General features: G+C 35.4%; 2 protein-coding genes across 4 annotated transcripts in view; one reads left to right on the top strand and one right to left on the bottom strand.

Moving 5' to 3' along the window:
- LOC136835943 (diuretic hormone receptor-like) overlaps positions 1 to 25,630 on the top strand; it is a 185,612-nt gene that overhangs the window by 15,201 nt on the left and 144,781 nt on the right. The window lies entirely within an intron of this gene.
- LOC136835944 (monocyte to macrophage differentiation factor 2) overlaps positions 1 to 25,630 on the bottom strand; it is a 263,773-nt gene that overhangs the window by 105,225 nt on the left and 132,918 nt on the right. The window contains exon 1 of one of the 3 annotated variants that reach the window (XM_067099828.1): positions 7,201 to 7,263. The exons of the other annotated variants lie outside the window; for them this stretch is intronic. Within the exon in view, the coding sequence (XP_066955929.1) occupies positions 7,201 to 7,211 (11 nt within the window). The 5' untranslated portion in view covers positions 7,212 to 7,263. Of the gene's footprint in view, positions 1 to 7,200; positions 7,264 to 25,630 lie in introns of those variants that run through there. 3 annotated transcript variants of the gene reach the window in all.

The following is a 25,630-nucleotide window of genomic DNA, read 5'->3' as shown; positions in this document are numbered from 1 at the left end:
AATACATACTGGTTATTTGATCATGAGGAAATTCTGTATTGCTTTTCATTATATTAATAAAGAAATAAAACTCGGAGTGCCAAGAATAGATAATAATATGACCACCCGTCCCATCCCCCTAACCCTGGTTCCAGTGTGTCTGGGTGGGTGGGAGAGATGGTGGGGGAGAATAAACTTTAAAGATGGGGGTCCTTGAATGTTGGAGAATGGGGGTCTAGAACCCTTGGCATCCTGATCTATCACCTGGGGACAGCGGGGTGGGTAGACCCTCCCTGCACTCCCCTCCTTAACCTTCCTTCCCAATTACGTTCTGGTGTTACCGATCCTTGAAGATAAGGGACCATTATGGAGTCATTGTAAAAGTCCATGAATAGTTCAGTACAGGTATATTGTATATTTTTAGTAGTCGTGATTATTAATACCATCCTTCTCCTTCTCTCCATATAACCTTTCTTCCTATCCAGTTCCTCAGTCGTGGGTACTCTAGATTATTAATCACGTGATGAAAAGATCTTTCGTCATTAACAGAAAGATGGAGAGAGCCACACAATTAGAATCACTGTTATACGTATGAAGACATAATTAATACTTTGGAAAATGTGAAGACAGACAGTAAACTTACTGTATATATCTGCTTGCGACTGATCAAACAAAAAACTTTAAAGGTTTTCAGTAATGAATATATGTCTGAGGTGCCCGTGTGTCTCACAGAAAAAATTGTTTGGGTAATGCTGAGAATATCCCATTCTTGCGCTTATCGAAATAAACACTCTTCAACCATAACTTTGTTACCCAAAGATCATTTAAAAGTATAATGGTAACTAATGGAAATACATGAACGTTATTTTCTTTGTTTTACGTACAATTTGATATTCTTAATTTCTATTATATTGAACTGTAATGTCGATTAAATTTGCTTTATGATATTTTTGATACAGCTAAGAGGGTTTATAGCTTAGAACTTTCAATGGAAATCCTTGAAAGATGGTTACAAATCACAATAGCAAGGCTCACTTAAGAATATGTAGATGGATGATCGGCCGCTAGCATTAAGGAATTACAAAACTTTTTTTTTCTTCAAAGCAGACAAGGAAATATAAAGAAAATGTAAAGTGGTTGGGCACTGAGAAGAGAAGTTGCTGAAATTGGCAACAGTGTTTGAAAGCGTGTGGAAGATAAAGCTAAAGGGGAACGTTCACAAAGCTAGAATGTGAATTTGTATGGATGCAGAAAAATGGAAGTGTTCGAGCATGATTAATCACAGAGAAAGGTGGAAGAATTTAAGAAAATGGAAACAAATAGGACCTTACGACAAGACTACCATGCCAACTCTCCTTTATGGAAGTGAAGTGCACCTCTTCAATGCGACTGAAAGGAAAAGGTTTAAACTTTTGGAATTAACTACCTACATAATTTACCAAGTGTAAAACTGAAACTACAGAATGTGATGCTACAGTAAATCGGCAAAGAAGGGTAGAAAATAGTTCCATGAGATTTAAAGTGGTTTGGTCATGTAGGGATAATGGGGGTATAGGTTAAAGAAAAGTAGATGAATATCGTACAGGAGAAGAGACCTAGGAGGAGCTGGGTAGACAAAGTGTTTGAAGCGTCAGAACTAAAATCCTAAATGTTTCAGGAGTACGAGAGTATACAAAAGATGGAGTCGAAAGGGTGTATCGAAAGCAAGGGTAAATCGATGCACCGCTTATGAGACTCAGCCAGTTTTTTTTTTTTTTTTTTTTTTTTACAGGTAACATAACTGAATTTGGCTGTAGCCACAGCCAAGTTCAGTTATGTTTCCCAAAAAAAAAAAAAAAGGCTGCCTCAGTCTCATAAGCAGTGCATCGATTTACCCTTGCTTTCGATACACCCTGGTATATCTTCACAAACATCGCATTTTAGAAAAAACGGATTAATGATAAAATGAAGAAAAGGGGACAACTGCCATTAACAATATTCCTTGCATTATGATAAAATATAATGTTTTTGGTATTAAACAATCAGGAGAAGACAAAAGAAAAATTTAACAACTATCAGACTCAATGGTAGTAGCAATATGTATGTATGTATGTATGTATGTAAGTACAGCATGTATGTATGTTTAAACAAATGTTACAAAAATATAAGATACGACATTTTCATCTACGAAAGATGAAAAGAAGCACGGGAGAGCAAGGCTTTTCTTGCCGTTTATTCCAACTTATCTTGGTAGTCTAACTACAAAAGCTTGTTACAATTGTATATGTATATATATATATATATATATATATATATATATATATATATATATATATATATATATATATATATATATACATATATATATATATATATATATATATATATATATATATATATATATATATATATATATATATATATAATATATATATATATATATATATATATATATATATATATATATATATATATATATATATATATAAGGTGGCTATATCACTCAAACAGAAGTTACAATAGGGGAGGATAACAAAGGCATCTTTAAAGGTTACTACCCATAAGTCAACTGCCGGTTTAAAGGTGCTTCCGTTATCTCCCTTTGTCGTCACTTCCGGCTGAATGCCTCGACCAAAAAAAAAAACATGCATATATATATATATCGTTCACAATCCCATCCAGCTGTAAATAAGTGCCAGCATCTGATGGCTGAAATATATATATATATATATATATATATATATATATATATATATATATATATATATATATATATATATGTAATTCTAATAGCCACAATGCCCTCTTAACTTCTCGAATTCTTCGCTTTTTTGGATACGTTTGTAGCTACGAAGCCGAAAATATCCAGACAGTAGTTACAAGCATATCCAAAAAAGCGCGAAGAGTTCGAGAAGTTAAGAGGGCATTGTGGCTATTAGAATTACATATGTGTCTGGTAAAAGTGACCAGTAGATTCTACATATATATATATATATATATATATATATATATATATATATATATATATATACTATATATATATATATATATATATATATATATAGAGAGAGAGAGAGAGAGAGAGAGAAGAGAGAGAGAGAGAGAGAGAGAGAGAGAGAGAGAGAGAGAGAGACTGCCTTGGTACCACCTGTATTCCATATTCCATTACGGTTCAAAATAATGTATGCATGTGACAAATAAGGTATATGTTTTTTAGTTCCTGACACAAAGAGAGTAAATATAAACAAGAAAGAACCTGAATTTGACATTACAATTCCGTATAGAAAATACAAGCACAGTCGCAGACAGTGCAGTGTTTGAGTTTATTGCAGTGCAATCCACCTCATTCATAAGAGTCTAGCAACTGTTCTCGCGAGTAACAACATTTGGAAGGGGAAGAATACAAGATAACTGAGGTCCTCTTTACATTTGGTAATTTGTACCCAAGCGCTCGTTTGTTTACATCTCGGCTAAGAGCAACAAGTTCGTTATTGGTTGTCCACAATACACAACATCACCAAGAACCAGGATATATAAACTGTCCTCGCCACAGGGATCAGCTTTCCATGAAATTGAATGAATTGCGTACATTTGATATCGATCATGTTTTTCTTCGTTTCTGTATAATTGACCTTTCTTCCAACACCACTTGGTCTTTATTTCTTCTTTGGTCTTCTTATGTTCACCCATGGGATGTTTTGCAACATTCATTATACTGAATTTCACTGTTTATATTTTCATTATACGCATAACGTTCGGTTTGGAAATGAAAACAAAATATACAGCAAACACTAAACAGAGTACTAATAATCAATGTAAAACCAATAGAAACCTAAAGTTCATATCTATGACCTGCCATCCAGATTTCGGAAAAATCGATTGACACTTTAATCCATATTTTTTTAGATAAGATGGTACAATTGGGAGTCCAGTGTCTATGCACAGAAAATCCTGTAAAACTTAAAACCCAAGTGAGATAACCCATCACCATTCTTAAACCTAAAATGAAAATTCTAAAAAGAAGTGAAAACTGTTAAGATTCAGTTACCCATCAAAATGGACTCTACTCAATATATTATAATGACAAGAAAAGTTATAGGAAAGCGTGAGACAGCAATGTTAAATGAGCTTCTCTCTCATGATTAGAAAACCACCTCTGGTGAAAAGGAAGGGTTTCAGCCACGCAAATTGGACTGGACTTCGAAAATCCTGAAATACCGAGCACTCGGAGCTGACTTCATTGTTGGAAAAAATGAAGGAAGGCACTGGGGTATCAAGAAGGTGAAGTGAAGGCACCGAAATAAGAATAGGAACAAAATAAGAGGCACAGAGAATGCTTTGCTCTGAAAGAAACACTAACCAAATTTTAAATCCTGACCGTTGTCTAAGGTTTGGGCCACATAATGGAACAAATTTTGAGTGGCTAGTTTACTGAGCACCAATTCTCATCCTGTGGGAGGCCCTGTATCAGTAGTCGCTACATACAGAGTAAAGGAGTGCCCAAAAGGTTTGGCCACGGAGGACAACCCAGGTTACTGGGTACTAAGATGTTGAGTATCAAGAGACAGAACATTACAGACAACTAACTTTAGAAGTTTCCTTTGCGGGCTGGATTTCATTAGTCATGTCAGTCTAGTCACATCTTCAGTCTCAGAGGTTCAGCTAAAAGCTCTGGATATAGTTACACCTTCACTATAATTATTATATTTCTAATATACCCATTGTCCTCATTTCAGTATCTTAATTGCCATGTTTCAATAGCATTAGTTGTATCATTGTTATCATTTAAATCTTTCAATTGCCATTTTATCTATATTTATTATATACTTATGATGGCAGAAAAGATAGAAAACTAGATAAATGACTCATCCCAAAAACTTGTCAATACCTTAGACATAAAGACTATCTTGGTAGTTTCAGCTGATTTTCAATAACTTTCCTAGAAATTCCAACTTTACCATATGCCTGTCAACGACGAAAGATAAAAAATAAATTCATACAATTCAAAGGTTGTTCATCCATTGTTTCCTAAATTGGATTAGTTTTTATATCGAGACATCATAAAACAACCCCTTCAATAGCCTCTTAATTTAATCAGCTCCCTCTTCTATGGGCGTAGTCGTGATTTCAATTTCGAGGTGGTGGTGATTGAGAGATTGTATGGGTGGGGGAGTTAGGAGTGAGCGCAAAAATTAATCTTCACGCAAATTTTAGATTATATCCATCAAGTATTGGTCACTGGTTTTTCATTACAGAACACGTACTTTAGCTTTTGTACATAAATTCTAAGCATAAACGTTACATTTCTTTAATGATTTCTCTATTTGAATTGTTTCGACTAGATAATATTTATGAGGGAACACTATCGCACAGAAACCTTCCCCCTCCCAACCCTGGCTATGTTCAGCCCCCCTTCCCCCTCCTTTTAAATAATCCCCGATCATCCATTACCTCCAACCGATAGGCAGCGTAGCAATACGAGGTAACAGGGCCATGGTGACCGTTTGTGAGCTGAATACCCATGGAGACATGGTAATAGACACTGACCCACTGAAATATACAGGGGAGAGAGAGAGAGAGAGAGAGAGAGAGAGAGAGAGAGAGAGAGAGAGAGAGAGAGGGCGTTAAACAAAAAGATAACATTCACTCTCTCTGCAGTCAGTCGATGGGAAAAAAATCTCTCCAATGACTTACTTAATATTGGAGAACTTTCACTTACAAAAGAAATAAACTAAAATCACTCCCACATAAAACATTGACTGAATATCTTTAAAGATATAAATTGTTTTTGTCACATATAACACATTTAAGATATAAACGAACTTTCAGCCAGAACAATTACACTATAATCCCTCTCGTGACACTGTTTCCCCGGAGATAAGCGTCGGAGGCCAAACAAGCAAACGGGCGAACCAAAGCCGCGAGTGTAAATGTGATTATAAGCCCCATCTCCCGACCAGCCGAGTGACGGAGGTTATAATAACATTACATCACATCCTCGTTATCTCTTCCTCGAAAACTTAATGGTCACAGGACGGTATTGGAATTTAAACAGGCGACAACTAACTCTAAATAACGCACGCTGGACTTCGCGGAATTGCTCTCGTGGGAAGAAATAAAACGGGTTTTGGGACCTGCGTCAAATTGCTCGACCGCTCTGGTGTTTCCCAGGCACTGCCCCAGCAACCTAATCGTTACCGTTTGCGACAGCTTTCCCCCTATGTTGATCGATCTGTTTACGTCACCTGGCGTCGTTACGACGCAAGGGTTTTCGGGTTTTAAGTCGGTGATACTTTGGTGCCACGGCTCTGTGACTACTTCTTTCCTTCTCCTGCCAGGCTTTGGGATTCCGTTTCAGCCTTTCTTTCATTAAGCAAGTTAGGCTTTAGACCTGTTATTTTTCCTTTTCCATTTTCTTATCTTTTACGTTCCACTAGCATTTGCTCTCGAAAAATTAATCGTACTGACATGAGTCACGGGCTTTTTCCACAATAAATATTAATCTGCATTCCCGCTATTTGTCACACCGGCAGCAATATTTAAAAACATCAAATAAACTTTGACTGGCTGTCAAGTTCTTTAATTATAAGTCAAACCCCACGAGAGACTGAAAATGTCCCTTAGGTGTCTTGGACTAATTAATAATAAGAATAAAGAAAATAAATATTGTTCGGAGTGATAAGACTGGGTATTGTGAAGTGAATAGAGTGAATGCATGAGAACAGTCAATACTGATGATTTCTATAACCTGCCGAGACTTGGTGTCTCAACAGGTCACCAACACAAAAATATTTTCATTGCTATTAATTGTGGATTAATTTTCCTCCTTTACGAACTCAGTCCTATATATTTAAACACCTAGCGTCCTAAAAACGATAAGAATAGACGAAAATTGTTAAGAACCGACATGCACTTTCTCACTTGGCACTTACGAGCTGCACGAAAAATTGGTAAAAATGGCTAGAAACTAGCAAAGAATATTTACCACTTAGCATCCAAAAGTGGCATGAAAAACTAGTCAAAGACTTGCAGAAAATTAACAAAATATTTTTACATAAAACCAGCTGCCTCTGCAAACCAAAACATACTACTTAACTTATAACAGAAAGACAAAGAATCTCTTTTCTCAGATAACGACGGGAATTCATCTTAGGTGATGAAAGATAACAGAACTCGATCTCCTGAGAAAAACAATTTCAGAATTTAAATAATTATGGCAGACGAAATCAGAACAAGTCTTACAGAAAATCCATAAAGTTTGACGTTATAAAGTTTGTAAATTCCAACTTGCACACTGGAAGGAATGAAACTGTCTCTTGACTAGACTTTATCTACTGTCACTTGATCAGACTTTGTCTGTTGTCTCTTGATTAGAATTTATCTATTGTCTCTTGATTAGACTTTATCTATTGTCTCTTGATTAGACTCTACCAAGAGCCCAAAGATAAAATGTCATTTTCAGGTACGTTACAAGTAACTCAAAACAGATTTGAATGACAAAGACGTAGGTATTCTGAAATTTATTAAGTATTTTACCTAAGTAGAACCTTAAAGTTATGTTTCTTATCACTGAAGAAAATGTTGCTAGTGATTATATATATATATATATATATATATATATATATATATATATATAATATATATATATATATATATATATATATATACATATATATATATATATATATATGTATATATATATATATATATATATATATATATATATACAATCCAATTTCCCAATTTAAACACTTACATTTTGCAATGTGATTCTTCGAAAATAAAAATTAAAAAACGAAAACTCGAGTAACATCTAAGAGGTGAAAGACGTAAATAATAAAAATACAGCAGCTCCCCAGCATGACCTGAACACCTTTTCCTTGAACACATTCTGGTGATTTTAATGTCGCAAGCAGATGGGTCTGCTGCTTGACCAGAACACGGAGAAAAGTTCCTGTCCGGGTGAGTTATAACTGCCTCCCGTAACAGCAACTCTCATTTAAATGTAGCTTGACCTCGTCAAGGTCAACTTGAGATTCATATCATTTGTGAAACGTGATTTAATGAAGCTCTGTTAACAGCGCGGACTTGCTGTGTAGAATATTCAACGGGCGTAGGAGGGCCATGTGTGTACACGGATGATGAATGGGCCGGCGGAGAACCCTTCTTAATTTTAATGTCAGTGGCTCATGGCCCATCGCCAGTGTCTGTCGATTCGTCCAGTGTGTAAATGGTAGCTGGCCACCCGGCTCACTCATGACGCTACGGTGATAACAGTAGAAAGGAACTTTCACACCCGAAGTCCTGAACCGTATGAACAGGGGCATACCACGATTGACTTGATATGATCATACGTGCCTGTACTTGTTATTAAATATGTTGACATTCTATATATATATATATATATATATATATATATATACATACATCATTACATACATGCATACATATATATGTATATATAGGCTATGTATATATATATGTATATGTATATATAATATATATATATATATATATACATATATATTTATATATATACACACATATATATGTATATATATGTGTATGTATATATAATATATATTATATATATACATATATATATACACGTTGCAAAAAGCTTTGCATTATTCTGATCATCCTTTGCAATCAGATTTCCTCATAATATGCAATCCGTCACGTACTACAGTACTAAATATGCCGTTAATTTCAATAATCTTGCCTAGTCATGTAATTGAATCGTTGGCATTTCAGAAGTTCAAACTGAGTGCAAAAGCTATTTCTTTCTTTTTTACTTTTTTTTTGAGGAAGCTCACGTGATTCTCATTTCATAAGTTATTTGTTTAATCTTCTTTATTTTTCGTTGGCACTTGTCTCATTTGTTTATCTTCGTTATTTTTATCATATAGTTTGTTTCTATTCGTCAGCATTTCTCTTTCCTCACTAGTATGTTTACCCTGCCAAGGTATTTGGGCTTGAAATATTATCCTTTTCCAACTGGGGATGCATCTTGATTCGTAATAATAATAATAATAATAATAATAATAATAATAATAATAATAATAATAATATATTCCCACAATACATCTATTCCACTTAAAGAAGGCGAATCCGATCCCCGGCATGCCGTTTTGGGATGAGGTGACGAGGCGCATACATACTTAAATCCGTAATTCTATGAAAAACAAAAACCATTTCCTTACCAGCCAAAGTGGAAAATGCAGCAACTTGAAAGTAAACGCAGTCAAAAAAATCGACGAGTTTTCATTTCCGAAACATAAAAGTGGGTCTTAAAGGTAAAAGAGAGGTTGACATAGATAAAAACTTCACGGAAAGGAATCAAATGAGACTGTACCTAACTACGACTTCAATATACTTGAGATTCACTCGTGAACCCTAAACAGGAAAGAGAATTAAAACAATTCAGTAAATATAGAAACGGAATAACTCTCATTATTTGCAATTAAGAACACACGAAAATATAAGAAAGTAAATACACATATATAGTTGAGCCAAATTTGTACCAGTAGTCCTAGTCATTCAAAACTAGTCACAAGATATTAGAAGTGTTTTAGAGGAAATGCATTAACACAACATACAGAACATCATTAAAGCATTTCAGATAAAAGAGAAAGATGTTTCCAATTTACGTCTATCTGCCATAAATGCACGCAAAATCCATTTCACAATAAAGGCGAAAACAGTTTATCACGAATTGTTATTGCAACATCTCACTTAAAAAGCTTCGACAATAAATCGGACCTCAGAGGAAATGAAATACAACTATCGACATGAATGTGGTACTCGGATTTTCCCAAGGCATTCTGAAGATAAAACTGTAATAACTTAAATTAAAAATTCAGCAAGACGCAAGGAAGCATATTTCGTAAGGTATTTAGATCAAGCTGGTTTGCTGACTTAGAGATGACAGCTCTGTCTCTCATACCCAAACCATTCCAAATATAAAATTATAACAACTTACACTAATGAAAAGCAAATTGGTACGTTATAAGGAAGCGATTTTCCTAAGTGCATCAATTCATGTCAGATGGGCAAAAATGAAGACTGTGGTTTTCCCAGTTCTCTCTCTCTCTCTCTCTCTCTCTCTATGTCTATCCAACTCTTCCTATTTCAATCCTCTTCAGATGGATGTTGATGGATAGCCGAGAAACCGGAGCACTGGTGCACATTGGCAAGGTAAGTTAAGTCGGGGGATACTCCCCACAGTGTGATGTATGGCGGGTTGGGGGGACCTAAGGAAGCCAAGATCAAAATACGAGTATGTGTGTGCGTGTGCAGCTGTTTTGGTGCCTTTTCTGAGAAAAAGAAGCAGTTGTCACAAGCAATCATGAGAGTCTAGTGATATCTGCTAAGCATTTTCTTCTATAATTATGTATATACTTATATGTATATGTATACGCGCGCGTGTGTGTGTATATATATATATATATATATATATATATATATATATAATATATATATATATACACATACACATATATATGCCATCTTAACTTCTCGTATTCTTTACACTTTTGGATACGCGTACGATTACTTAAGCATCCGGTAACATGTGACCACTAGATTCTATATATATATATATATATATATATATATATATATATATATATATATATATATATATATATATATATATATATATATATATATATATATATATATATATATATATATATATCACCTAAAAAGCAATAAAAACGATTGCCCATATTGAGAATAAGTCTATCTCAGCTCTAATAAAGGTATCTGAATTCAACAGATACATTGTATGCATGTATGAGCGGTATTAGACTTTTATCCCTCCCGTGGTCAGGTCGGCAACGTGACTTCGTCCTGGTACTACGGATGCAGGTTCGAAACTTGCTACGGCCATCAGCAGTGCTTCATATTCTTGCATTTGGATCTATCTATCTATCTATCTATCTATCTATCTATATATATATATATATATATATATATATATATATATATATATATATATATATATATATATAATGATTATAATCATACGATATGCGATTTTTATATATCAAACATCACAGATAGTTCCTCATTGAACAGGTTGGTAGCGTTCTCGCCTAGCACGCTGCTGGGCCCACGTTCGATTCTCCGACCGGCCAATGAAGAATTTGAGGAGTTTATTTCTGGTGACAGAAATTCATTTCTCGTTACAATGTGGTTCGGATTCCACAATAAGCTGTAGGTCCCGTTGCTAGGTAACCAATTGGTTCTTAGCCACGTAAAATAAATCTAATCCTTCAGGCCAGCCCTAGAAGAGCTGTTAATCAGCTCAGTGGTCTGGTTAAACTAAGGTATACTTAACTTCAAACATCACAGAGAAACAATGAAAACGGTTGCAAACCCTGACCGCTGTTGGTTTTATTGCTAAGCAATCTTGAGAGGACCGTCTGGCTATCATAAATCTGTTGAATTTCTACCGTGAAAAAGCTTTCTTAAGTAACTATTGTTTGATAACTGCGATGATGCTTATAAACATCTTTTCCAATCAAGCATGAACGACACACTGCGGTTAATAGACATATTTTCTCCTATTACAGACTGTTATAATCATCAGATATTCTTGATACGAGAAGATGAAGATAACACGACATTTTAGATATAATCAGGAAATAGACAAGGCCGATGCACGTCCTCTTGACGCTAAGGATATTGCTGCAGCGACCATCAATCACTCGCCACAGGACAGACATGCATCACATAACTGATAGTGTGGACATACCTCAACTGCTTGATTGAGGATGATCGACAACGAATGCAGCTGGCCAATGACGCCATGAAGACCTTGGTCGGCGTTACTGACTAACGCATTTGAAAACCGAAGATTCAAACCAATTTCATTTATTTCTTCGAGAGCGGAGGCCGATACGACGCGGCCAACCCAATGCCCCTTCGTTGACCAGGCCTGAAAACAGCAATATCAAGGAAGGATGACCGTTGGACTACCCAAGAAGGAAGAAAGAGGGCTTTCTGCCTCTGGAGAGCGAAAGTTTATGAATCAGGAAGAACTAAAACAGGAAGAGATTCAAATGTTTGTCAGTAAATGGGAGGGAACACTCGCTGAGTCATGCAATCTTAGGACAAAGGCAGCTTTATTAACTGCAATCAAAACAGCCATCGCAAACAATATTATTGTTTGGCTGCAAAATACATAAGGAATTTGTCAGCTGATAAAGTAACAAGTGAATCCTTTTTCCCCTGTGTGGACCAAGGACAACGGACCCCTTACATGATGTGATGATCTTCGCATTTTACAAATGGAAGATGTGTTAAACTAGAATATGATGGTTCCCAGAACTGACGGTCAGGTTGTATTTTACAAAGTTTTGACTGATTTTCTTACATTATACGGTTCAAATTTGAGCTGTTACAGAGTTCAAATCACTGTGGACAAGCTATGAAATGCAAAGAAAATAAGTATATGGCAACTATGGGATCTAATATCCACGTTGATAACTGTTGTTTTTAATACTTGCTGTGACTATCGCAGTCAGTAACCCTAGATATTATATATAAAAAATTACCACGGATTCACAAAGGTATTATAAATCCTGTTTCTTTTTTGCATTAACATGATGAAATACTCTTGAATCTTTTAAAAACCAGGAAAGCAAAGTGCTAAAAATCCATGCGATGATGCCCAGGCTGGTCTAAATCGGAATTTCATATTCATATCCGATTACCTGACCGAGTTAGCAAGGCGTCAAGTGAAACCATGAACTAAGAGATACTCTTCACTCGTGCCTGCATATCAAACACTCCATGTAGGCTATCATATGGGTCACGTGACCCGGAAGATTCCGAGAAATACTAGACATTCCGGCACTTTTGCTTCTCAGCAAGTCCTTTAGAGTGAAGTTTCTGGCCCTGTACTTTTCTCCACCCTCGTTGTGGCCCATCACTGTGGACTATATACCAGGTACATAATTCCTTGATGAGGTCAATGAAAGAGCAATGAAATAAAAAAAAAAAAAAGCATTAGACCGCTTCCCCCTCAGCAAGGTACTGAATTAACTCAGAATTCTTGTTGGTGCGGTGAAGTAATAATATTTGACCAAGACACACATGGGCACACACACACATGTATATATACATACATACATACATACATGTATATATGTATGTATGTATGTATGTATGTAATATATATATATATATATATATATATATATATATATATATATATATATATATATAGTAAGCCTAGTTAAGGATGTATGAGGACTGTTGAGCCAACTCTCCTTAATGGAAGTGAAGTGTGGATGCTGAATGATAAATATTTTGAGATGGTTCAGTCGCATAAGAAGAATAGAGGACGACGGGTTGATGAAGAAAGCGTGAATTTTCTCACATCTATTTCCAGTTCCAAAGGCCGTTCCGACCGATTCCTTTCAACGTTCTTTATTCCTCTCATTCTTTGCGCATCCTTGACAACTTCTAATTGGCTCGGCAACACGTCTGGTATCCTTTACAAGGGCTTCCTGACTCATATCCTCTTCCTGGTTATTAAATATTTCTTTTCTTTAATTTTATGTATAATTCGTATCAAAATAAGTCGTAACCAACTCAACAATTATAAATAAACAGTGACAAAACATCAATTATAATCAAATTCAAAACAGACAGAGAAGCGGTATATCCGTGTCCAGTACAACTGGTGTAGGGAGCTAAAAGAGAAGTTATAATGGAAGACTAAAAATGATCTAATTCAGTTACTCAGTGGCAATTTTCCGTTTTTTATCTGAGCTAAAATATGAGACTAACAAGAAAACTCGAATCAAACACTTTGGTGGAAAAAAACACAAAAATAATATATATATAAAAAAAAAAACCATTCACCTTCGCCGTCAGTTTTCCGTCAAGAATTTCCTGACATTTCCAACCTTCGCTTCTCTCGCTCCCAACACTTGAAGATTTCCACTCAGACTCTCTCCTCTGTGTTCAGGCTTATACACAACTCTCTATAACCCCATTAAAATTTACTTGGCTAAATCAGCCTCTCATGTTCTAAAAACGCTTTCATCCGAAAGGGATCATTTCCCTTCACACACAAACATTTCCCGTCAGTAAATTGTCCTCTTACTTTCATTTCTTTCCACTTGTGTCTTTTTTTTCTTTCTTTCTTATTCCGTTGGATTTACTGTCATGGTTATCTTCTGTGTGTCTTCACTCCTCATTATCCATTCCTTTTCCCAAATCCGAAGGCGTGTTTGCAAATGGCAGGTTGGCTCTATTTCCTATCACTTTTTCCTTACTTTCTCTATTTGGTTTTCTAACTATTTACATCTTTGAAATCATTAATTTCATACTGTACTTAAATCCCTTATTTCTTCACGCTAACTTTAACCGTACTCAATTAGTTTCAATTTGTCATTACCAGTTTCTTTCGATAATTTTGTATGCATTTCCACTTTTATACTAATTACTTTATTGCCATTAACCAACTCATTCTCATCTCCTATTTACAGTAGCAAATTAATTACAGCCAGCGCCAGAGTTCGGCTTCTTTATCTCTCATATTCTGCAACATTCCACCGCATAACCTTCGCTCTCATCATCCTCTTCTGCAAATCAGCCTTGTCCTGTTGACCAGCTGAAGCCAAAGTATGCCAGCCGTCAAACGCGTTTCTATTCTGCCCGACCTCTCCTCTCCACTCACTGGCTGGCTTTTCACTCTTCTTCTTGTCATGCTTGGGAGGTATTCAAAGGCACTTCCAGCGATTGCTGGATCGACTCGTACTGTTATCCCAGTGATTTCTCTGTTTTGGAGATCGGCGTCGTTGTTACTGGTGGTCCTTCCACTTTCGCCGTGATGAAGGTTATAATAACAGTAGTGATAACAATAAGAGTGAGTAATACGGCCGGTTTACCACTGGCGCCAGATCTTGAAACGTTGCTCTTCTGATATTATCCAACTAATAAATTTTTATGTAATAGCAGAGAGAGAGAGAGAGAGAGAGAGAGAGACAGAGAGACAGAGAGACAGAGAGAGAGAGAGAGAGAGAGCAAAACAAACCTTGACACGTGACGACAAACCGGAGGAGAATATCTGATGTATTAATGAAGTAGCGAACGAAGGTGAACCATATCTGAAAAGCCATTAGGAGGCAGCCAGACACCTAACCGAAGACTACCTATCTGACATCAAGATCGTTCCTCTTGGTGACGCCAAGATAATGCTACGAATTTCACTAACGTAACTCGTTCTTGGGAGAGAAAGATAGAGAGAGCTTTGGTTTATGTCAAAAGTAACGACATCTGCTATATCTGTCAATTGGAGACACAAATTTCTCCACTCAAGTCCATAACATTAGAAGAGTCGCCTTTACACCCACTCCAACCGACGACAGAGAGAGGAGAAATTTCAGATAGCTTTAATGTCTTTTTGGGCCTTTGCGCCTCTAAATATCGGCGATTCCAGCCGTTAATATCGGATGAGACACTGTGCTGGACACTCATGGGTTTCCAGCATTGTCTTTCAAGAATCTCTGTACCTTTGAGAAATGACACACTAGTAATTTTTTCGTTGTGATGACATCGAATTCACCTAAATTTCTTTGAAATGAAGCGAAATTTTATCAGAGGTCTAAATCCATCTAAAAAAACTAAAACAAATAAATGAAAACTCTTCCTTATTACATATTTAAAGAGGTAAAAAATAACACAACATTAATCTGTCAATTTGCTGACTTGGGTACTAAGCATCATTTCTCTCGTAAAGGAATGATCAACAGCATCTCTGCCTATTTAAAGTCAATTTTTATAAATTATATATGATCGTGGATCGTACACAATAGGTTGACAAGACAGCAGTTTTAAACCACCATTCCTGACAAAAGAGAGCAAGCGCAAGCGCACGTACACACATATGTACATATATATACGTGTAGATAATATATATGTATATATATATATATATATATATATATATATATATATATATATATATATATAATACACACACACAATATATATACAGAGTATATACTAGCTGACCAACCCGCCGCTGCCCGGGAAAACTCTGAAGAGCTCAGAAAATTTTTTCTGCACCTCCTTGTACTGACTGCCCCTTTTATCCAGGAATTACTGTGCTGACCGTCCCTTTTATCCAAATATTACAGCGCTGACTTTTATGTATTAGTGGAAGACTGGTAAAGAGAGGCAATTTTGGGACTGTAGATACATACAATCTTGTAATAAAAACTCTGTTTCAAATTTGTTAAAGTGCCTAAAAACAGTGTGGATGGGAAGTAGTTATCAACTGACAGCAGTATAGTAAGTTCATATAATAAGAGGAAAAAGTTGTGGATCGTCAGTATTATGGGTTTGCTGAATAAAAGTTGTGAAATTTCATGATTAAGAGTTGTGGACGGGTAATAGTGTAAGTGTGTAATATAAAGGAATGAACTTTGTAAGTTTATGGATTAAGAGAAGTTGATTTTCACTCTGTTATGCCATGATGCTGTATAAGGTATATACACACTTATAGTCCTAGGTACTTGTTCCCTATGCTTCCTAATCGACATACAAACATAAAAACATAGACACACTACAGCCTTACGTAAATATCTATTACAAGGGCGAACTATACTGTCCTTTTGTACAGGCAGAACGAGGCCATGAAAGGGCCAGAGGATTCAAGCCTACTTTAAAGAAATCACATCCCCGAATGAACATTTAAATCTTTCGTGTATGAAGACTGCAAAGGACCAACGGACCAGGGCCATATCCTTGAAACATCACACATTGTGTTAAGTTGGTAAGCTTCTAAGCGAAACCCTTTTTATCAGCATCTATCAGCTGACAACAAAAAAGACATATGATATTTAATGTAGACTTCGCCCTGATTAGTAGTTCATCGTTATTCCCCCTATTGGTTATCTTTAGGGGTATCTTCAAAGGCGCGTTAATTTATCTGTCAGTCCAGACACGCATATTAATTATGTATACCAGCCTCTTTAATCTTCCTTTATCTCTTACCTCAAAACACGCACTTAACAGGCGCCCGCGAACACACGCACACAAGCACACACACCTCTACAGACATTTGAAAATAAGAAATAAAGTTATGCACTGAAAAGAACCAATCATTCCTTGGTCCGGTGTATATTACTTTGCGCGGTTCGGCTGTTTCGTCTCTCGTATACGATCTTCCTGTGACGTGATGTATATTCGGAAGTGATTTTTCAATTCTTCGATGTCAGTCCCTTCCAGATATGATCTGCTGAATGCTGACTTTTAATCAGAATTGTTAATGCTTTTCATTTCATTCCCAAGATTCCTCTCTAGAGATTTTCACTGAAAAACGAATCCAACAATACTGCTGAATCGAGAAATAAAAAGTCCATCGCGTGAGGCCGCGTTAATGTGACCTGTATATCAAAATGAGGAAACCAAAGCTTCCCAAGTGAAAAACAACAGAAAGTAAGAAGGCCTTTTGATCAAGGTAGCCGAAATAAGTTATTTTGTGAAACCAAATTCTCTCAAGTAGCTTTTGAACTGTTTAGGCACTTAGTCATCAGTGAAATTACTACGACATTCTTTCTTTTACCTGATTCTACATGGCGATCTTTTCTTCACTTACCACTGATTCTTTTTGTCTTTAATTCCTGTAAAATAGTTACTGGAAGTCCAGGAAGCATTCGTGTTTCTTCACACGGGTCTGATGTGCAGGTGATAAGTCATGCTTTCGAGTATTCCATCAAAGAAGCCCGTGAACGACCCGGCGGCACTTTGCTATTGACAACGCTTGTCTGGCGTCCTCTTCTTGTCGTTATTTCGGAAATTCCTTGTATTTACTCTTTTTCCGAAAATCCTGTATATATATATATATATATATATATATATATATATATATATATATATATATATATATATATATACATACATATATATGTGTATAGATAAATATAAATAATAGATAAAAAATATAAAATAAATTATTTTTGTTACTTGTACCCTATGTGACTTTTTTATATTCAGATATACCTAAACCTGAGGCCAAGGTTCGAATCCTGCTTGGGCAGATGTATTTATCTTATAATTCCAACAGGGCAGAAAGTTATTCCCAAGGTACAGTGAATTCAGTATTAAATAATATTTGTGGCCAAATTTATATCAATACACGCACACATATATATGTGTGTGTAAATATATATGTATATATACATCTGTATATACATATAAATTATATTATAATGTATATATACATACAGATGTTTATATATATTTACAGACACACACACACACACACATATATATATATATATATATATATATATATATATATATATATATATATATATATATATATATATATATATATATATATATATATATAAATATATATATATATATATATATATATATATATATATATATATATACATATATATATATATATATATATATATATATATATATATATATATATATATATATATATTATATATTATATATATATATATATATATATATGCATAATATGTACACAATATTATGCATATAGATTATATAATATACATCTAGATTTGTATATATATATTTGCCATGGCGACAGTGACTTTTAAGATCTAGATTTCTGGGCAATGTTTGGATACAGTCTTGTATGCAAAATGAAGAACAAATGAAGACAGCCCAATCTCCAGCAGAGTGGGTTATCTCAACCCCAGCCAACCCATCGCGCGTGAATTCGAATCTCATCACAGGGAAATCGGGTTTCTTCTTCATGCGCCATTCATTTCGGATTCGAGGCTTTGTAGTGACAAGCGGAACCAAAAAAGAGTGAAGAAATCGAGAGAGAGAGAGAGAGAGAGAGAGAGAGAGAGAGAGAGAAATTTGATTACCGACGTATTGAGGAAGTGATTACGGTTGTTAATCATTAAGTAACTGTCTGATTTTCATGTGTGTCGGAGCATACGATTGATCATGTGTAAGAAACATTGATCGAACGAAATGTGATAAAAGAAACTAATAATGTAGTTTCTGTCCAGTAAATCTGGCAACGTCACGATTTGTTGAAATAAAACCAAAGTCTACGTGGATTGTTCTAAAGGCATTAGTAACCTCGAACAAAGAATCAAGCAAACATAGTGTAGCAAGCAATACCTTTTCCTTCTCGACCCGGGACCAGACTTACAGTAGGCTTCGTAGGATGAAGAGTGGTGCTCTTATTCCTATATTAGCTGAGCACCCTCATTTACAAGATAATTTGATCTAGACACATCACTGTCTTTTGTGATGTTTATGCAGTCGTCCTCCATGATCATCAATGCATTTGCAGTTCAGGTATAATGATGCGAGGTATATTTTATTCACACTTATATAACACTCTTAATCCGATAGGGGCAGAGGGAGGGAGTTACTTAACATAATCCGGGCCGCCGTCAATGTTTCCCCTGAACATTCAGGTGACACAGTAAGGCTTCCTGACATATTGGGATGAAGCGCAAGAGATGGACAAAAAATGATGCGATGAAAAACTTTCCTGCAATCTCAAGATCACCCCGAAAGAATGAATCCATACCATACGGGCACACGCATTCTTACTTTTAACTTTTTATGAAATTATCTTGAATGATGTGTGGTAGACGGTATATTATATTGTACACACGCTGAAGAGGATAAACAAATTACTTTATACATGAAGTTTGCACTAACTCGTTACGATGGCGCTACCAAAGAACGGCCCGGTCTCGCGGGGCTGGCATAAAATGGTGTACACACACTTATAGGGGTTCCCGTTTAATTGTAGGTCTAGGTGACATTATAGTGGCACAGTTACGATGCATTGCATGGTTTTCCTTATGTTCATGACCATCATCACTGCAACATTAACGATAATATTGTTACGGACGAGCCTCGCTCTTTCTGCTGGCATCCGCATAAGGTCATCGTGATCTACTGACAGTGATATCAGGACCACGTCAATGTGTGATTTGAATCCAATTGACTTTCATTGGCCACTTAGTAGTCCAGTCAAGGGCTTTTCCTACGTGATCAGCAATTGTAAAAACATAAGAGGAGATACTGGTTTAATTAAGATCAGGCTTCAAGATCAAGATATATGTAATGAACATGAAAGTTGGACCCGAGTTCGGGACTAAAGCTACGGTCTTGAGCCAAGTTCAAATTCAGGATACGTGATTGTCCCCTTTCCGCCGATATATCGACACGATGTATTCAAAGAGGTTTATCAGAGAGAGAGAGAGAGAGAGAGAGAGAGAGAGAGAGAGAGAGAGAGAGAGAGAGGAAAATTGCCAGTTTGTCTTTTCACCTTGTATTGTGTTTGCATACATTTTATGAACGGTTCATTTTACTTAATGTTCACATATAACTATAGCAAAATCCTTAGCTTCTTGGTCATTACACTTATGTTGCCTTTACTTGTTCAAAAATCAACCACTTTATAAGAAATACGACTTCAGTGAAGTGCATCTAACATGATAGTGAAGGCAGGAGAATATCGATAGTCACTGGGCTCTTTGCTTCTGTCAAGAAGCCTTGAGATTTCCTATTACAGAGGCACAGAGCAATTACAGGAGTCTTTGGTAACAGTATCACACAGTATCAAACGCATAATCTTGATAACGCTATTGATGATCCCCTGACCCGGGCCTTATTTTATTACATTTCTACAACGCTCAAGGTGGGTGATTCTAAGTTAGTACTTTGGAAAGGCTATTTAGTATTGCTAGCATTTTATCATGACAAGCCTTTCCAATGTTTATTTAGGTCAGTTATCAGGCATTTTTTCAAATGTCCATAAGAGAGTTAGTGGAATGGAATGCAATATAAAAGTCAGGCCGAAGGCAAAGCACTAGGATCTACAAGGTCGTACAGAGCTGAAAGGGAAATTGAGAGTAAATAAGGTTTGAAAGGTGTAACAGGAAGAAAACCGCTGTTGCATTATGAAACAATTGTTAGGAGAGTGTGGAAAGTAAGATGGAAGAAAGAGAATATGAACGGAGGTACAGTAAAAAGATTAAAGGGGACACTGCAAAGAACCTTCAGTAACTGCTGCCAGTGCACCGTGTGAAGTGCAGTGACAACACTAACAGCCCCCCCTACCCCCCGGGATCAGAGAGTTAGTGAAAGCACTAAAAGTGCCATGAAATTTGATTTAAACATCTATCTGATAAGGCTACTAAGTTGAAATGTAATGTTATGAATACCAAAGAGAAAATGGCTGTAAAGGGAAAATGCCACCTCAGGTGTACAAAGGTCTGGGCTGGCTCACGGACTAGTAAAACAAACACCAATCCTTACCTCGACGACAAGTCAGTGCTGTGCTCTGAGGTGGCCCTTCAGGAAGAATCTGCAACATTTCGATGGAGCGAAGAGGTTTTTCTCAGAACTATATACAGTAAATTAATCAAGCCTTAAGAGTTCTAAGTTTCAACTGAATAATAGCTTCTCAGTTGGTTATTAGCCCTGTATCAAGTTTGTTTAAAGCTCTACAAAGGCAATAATTGAAATGATAATGTTATCCAGCTCACAGAAGAGACACGAGGCTAAAAATACGGTGGTTTTACGGATAACATATTAACCCAAATGAAGAGAAGAGATGGTAGAAAGTGTTCTCTAATCCTTGTACTCTTGGTTGTATTCTAATTATTGCAGCTAAATACTGCGCTCCAGACACAGATGTACTTCATGTGTAATCAATTTTCAGAAACATTAAACATTTAATATTCTCACGGAATATTCGTCACAAAGTAACACAATCGTTAAGCAAACTGCAACGGTAGCAGACGTCCATGGAAAGTCTATCAGAGATGAAGTTTCTTTTACCATGTTTGAAAGAAGACGAAGGTAACATTTTGCTTAACAGAACTCGCCCAGAATCCTACAAAATAACTAAACCAGAGGCAGGCATTATAAACATTAAATGCTGCTCCAGTTGCACTAGCTTTAATAGAGTTGATAGTGGAAATAATCCTAGTTTTTATATAAGATATAGACCTATCTATCTTTCCTTCTATCCACATATTCATGCATACATATATACAGTATAAATACATACATGCATGCATACAAAAGCGCCCTTTTCCTTGACTCCCAGGTAATGCTGGTACCCCATTCACATCATGATCGACTGTTGCGGATATACGTGTGTGTGTATATATATATATATATATATATATATATATATATATATATATATATATATATATATATATATATATATAGAGAGAGAGAGAGAGAGAGAGAGAGAGAGAGAGAGAGAGAGAGAGTTAATTCATAAGGTTTATGAATTAACTTTCACATGAGCTTTATAAATTAACCTTCATATAAGCTTTATAAATTAACTTTCTTAAAAGCTTTTAAATTAACCTGCATATAAGCTTTATAAATTAACTTTCATTCAAGCTTTATAAATTAAATGTTATATAAGCTTTATATATTAACTTTCGTATAAGCTTTATAAATTAAATTTCTTATAAGCTTTATAAATTAACTTTCATATAAACTTTATAAATTAACTTTCTTATAAGCTTTATAAAATAACTTTTATATAAGCTTTATACATTTACTTTCTTATAAGCTTTATAAATTAACTTTCATATAAGCTTTATAAAACAATTTTCATATAAACTTTATAAGTTAACTTTCACATAAGCTTTATAAATTAACTTTCATATAAACTTTGTAAATTAACTTTCATATAAGCTTTAAAATTAACTTTCATATAAACTTTATAAATTAACTTTCATATAAACTTCATAAATTAACTTTCATATAAACTTTATACATTAACTTTCATTTAAGCTTTATATCTTAATTTTCTTATAAGCTTTATATATTAACTTCATGTAAGCATTATAAATTAAGTTTCATATAAGCTCTATAAATCAATTTTCATATAAGCTCTGTAAGTTAATTTATTAAGCTTATATGAACGTTATAAGCTTAATAAATTAACTTTAATATAAACTTAATAGATTACTTTCACGTAAGCTTTATAAATTAACTTTCGCATAAGCTTTATAAATTACCTTTCGGCTTTACTTTCCCCGGACATAGAGGTTATAAAATCGTACAGAGTCGAGTTACCACATGACAGCCAAATCCTCTCAAAAGAACTGTTGACAGCTTAAAAGTCTCTCTCTCTCTCTCTCTCTCTCTCTCTCTCTCTCTCTCTCTCTCTCTCTCTCTCTCTCTCTCTTGCCTACTTCTTACACTTTTGAAGTAACTGGAATGAACGCTCAGGTGCGCAGGTCGTATAGATTATAATATAACAACGCTCATACATTTGTTCTACAACCCAGTCTGAATACGTATGAGTGAAGAAAATCAATCAGAATACGTCATCGTATGTTTTATAGTAAATATCGTCAATGAGACTTCTCTATCTCTATTCCCGCTCCCCACTCCAACCCCCACTCACATAGAAATTTAATGCGCACGCATAAATAAACAAATGCAGATCAGCAAGCAACAAAAGAAAACGTGAAAAAGAAGTGCATTCAATCACTGCATGGAGTTTCACACGAAGAAGAATCATTTTTCTCCTTCTTTATCAAAGGCATTCTCTCCCATCCGCAACGTTCTTTGACGTGTCAAGGCCCTTCCAACATTCATGAGAATAATCCTGACAAATGACTTATAGCGCAAAAGCTATCATGGACTGGAGTTAGTATTCATACTCCGCTTTATTCACCGAACAGTTACCACGGAGGAACGGCCGGGAGGGCTGTATGGAGCCCTTTCGAACGCAGCTGAGGAAAAGGGCTGACGTTCAGAGATGGTTACTTCACGTTTCAAAGTACAGCTATGCTCGTAAGTGTTACGACGTGATTGCATAGGATTTCGTTCAAAATTTACGAACTGGCAGCTTAACATGTTCCAAATTTTTCTCTTATTTCAATGCGAAAACGCGATTATTTCATACAATACGGCTATATGTTTCATAAGAGTGAAATCTGTCATATATTTCAAAACCGTAAGAAAATATCACGAGTAGCCAAATTTTGGAAAAATAGTTACGGAACATTTTCAAAACTTTCGTTCACTCATCGTCGATGCGTTTGACAAAAAAAAATTGTCATCATCAAAACTCACTTCAAATGTTAAAATAATAATAAAAAACAAGTAAAAAATGCGCCGAAGTTTCTTCGACGCAATCGAGTTTTCTGTACAGCGTATATTCAAGGCCACCGAAAATAGATCTGTCTTTCGGTGGTCTAGGTATAATGCTGTATGAGCCGCGGCCCATTAATCTTTAACCTTAAATAAAATAAAAACTACTGAGGCTAGAGGGCTACAATTTGGAATGTTTGATGATTGGAGGGTGGATGATCAACATACCAATTTGCAGCCCTCTAGCCTCAGTAGTTTTTAAGATCTGAGGGGGGACGGACAGACAAAGCCGGCACAAAAGTTTTCTTTTACAGAAGACTAAAAAATTAAAAAAAAAAAAAAATTGCCATAAAATTAATAATGCTTGCAATGCAACCATAAATTTTGAAATAGTCCTATTTGATTGTTTTTACGCCTCAACGCTGATGAAAAATGTAAATACGTAAATACGAAAGTATTATTGTAGTTAGACGCATCCACCGATATCAACGGGTGGGCGGAGCCTGTGTGACGCAACCATTAGAGTGGCTGCAACATGAACCACCTGGAGCATAGGTCTAAACTGAGTAGCGACAATGAAATTATGTTGAAAACATTTATTTTACATTTGTTAGAGGAATATTTGGATTTTCAGAAAAATAAAATGATTTATGTTACATTTGTTAACAACTTCAGAAATTAAGGCTTAATAGCAACTATTCGCCTATGCATTTACTCTTTTGTTAAAGAAAAGATTTTGTTCCTAGACTTAGTTTGTTAGGTTTCTTTACTTACTATAAATACATTACACTGAGCATTCACATCTCTATATTAACAATTTCTGGCCAGAAAGCATATGAAGTTATCTGCACATTCTTACACTTCAAGTTACCTTATGAATGAATAAATTATACAGAAAAAAAAAGACGAGCAGAGGGACTTTGAAGAAAATCATATTTTAAGCTATATAACAAACAAGTGTTCCATAGGCCTCGATATTACTAACAGATATTACGATTAAAAGCCGTCTTCTCCATATAATTTAAATCATCATCATCTTTTGTTCTTCAAAGAACAGGTAATCTCTACAAATAGATTCTTTAGTAACACAGATTACAACCCAGAAGACTTAGCTTATATTCTTAGGCCTATAAATCATTTCGCAACATACAGTCATCTTGAACACAGCCTAAAACTTCAACATTCAAAGAAAACTTGCTTTAATTCATACTCCTGTTTTGAAAATGTTGTTATGACTGTTGAGCTTATTAGGTCTACTGTTATAATGCTGCTGAGGTAGCTAAGTTGACCAGTCCGAGGAGCATGTTCAGCGTGCTACCATTGACGGCAACATTTACGTATTACACCGTGCTTTGAGCTAAGCAACGTAAAAAAAAATATATGTATTAAAATCACACAGATTACGAATTATACCACTGCATAAAGGGGATCACATCTATATAACCATAGGGAAAATAGTGTTAGCTGAGAATTCGCAAAGTTGTCGATGTGTATGACTTTGGAAATGAAAAAATAAAAAGTCTAACACTATTTGGCATCGTTAAGTTGAGTC

The sequence above is a fragment of the Macrobrachium rosenbergii genome, chromosome 55 (genome assembly GCF_040412425.1).
Source record: "Macrobrachium rosenbergii isolate ZJJX-2024 chromosome 55, ASM4041242v1, whole genome shotgun sequence".
NCBI lineage: Eukaryota > Metazoa > Arthropoda > Malacostraca > Decapoda > Palaemonidae > Macrobrachium > Macrobrachium rosenbergii.
This window is presented reverse-complemented; position numbering and strand designations above follow the sequence as displayed.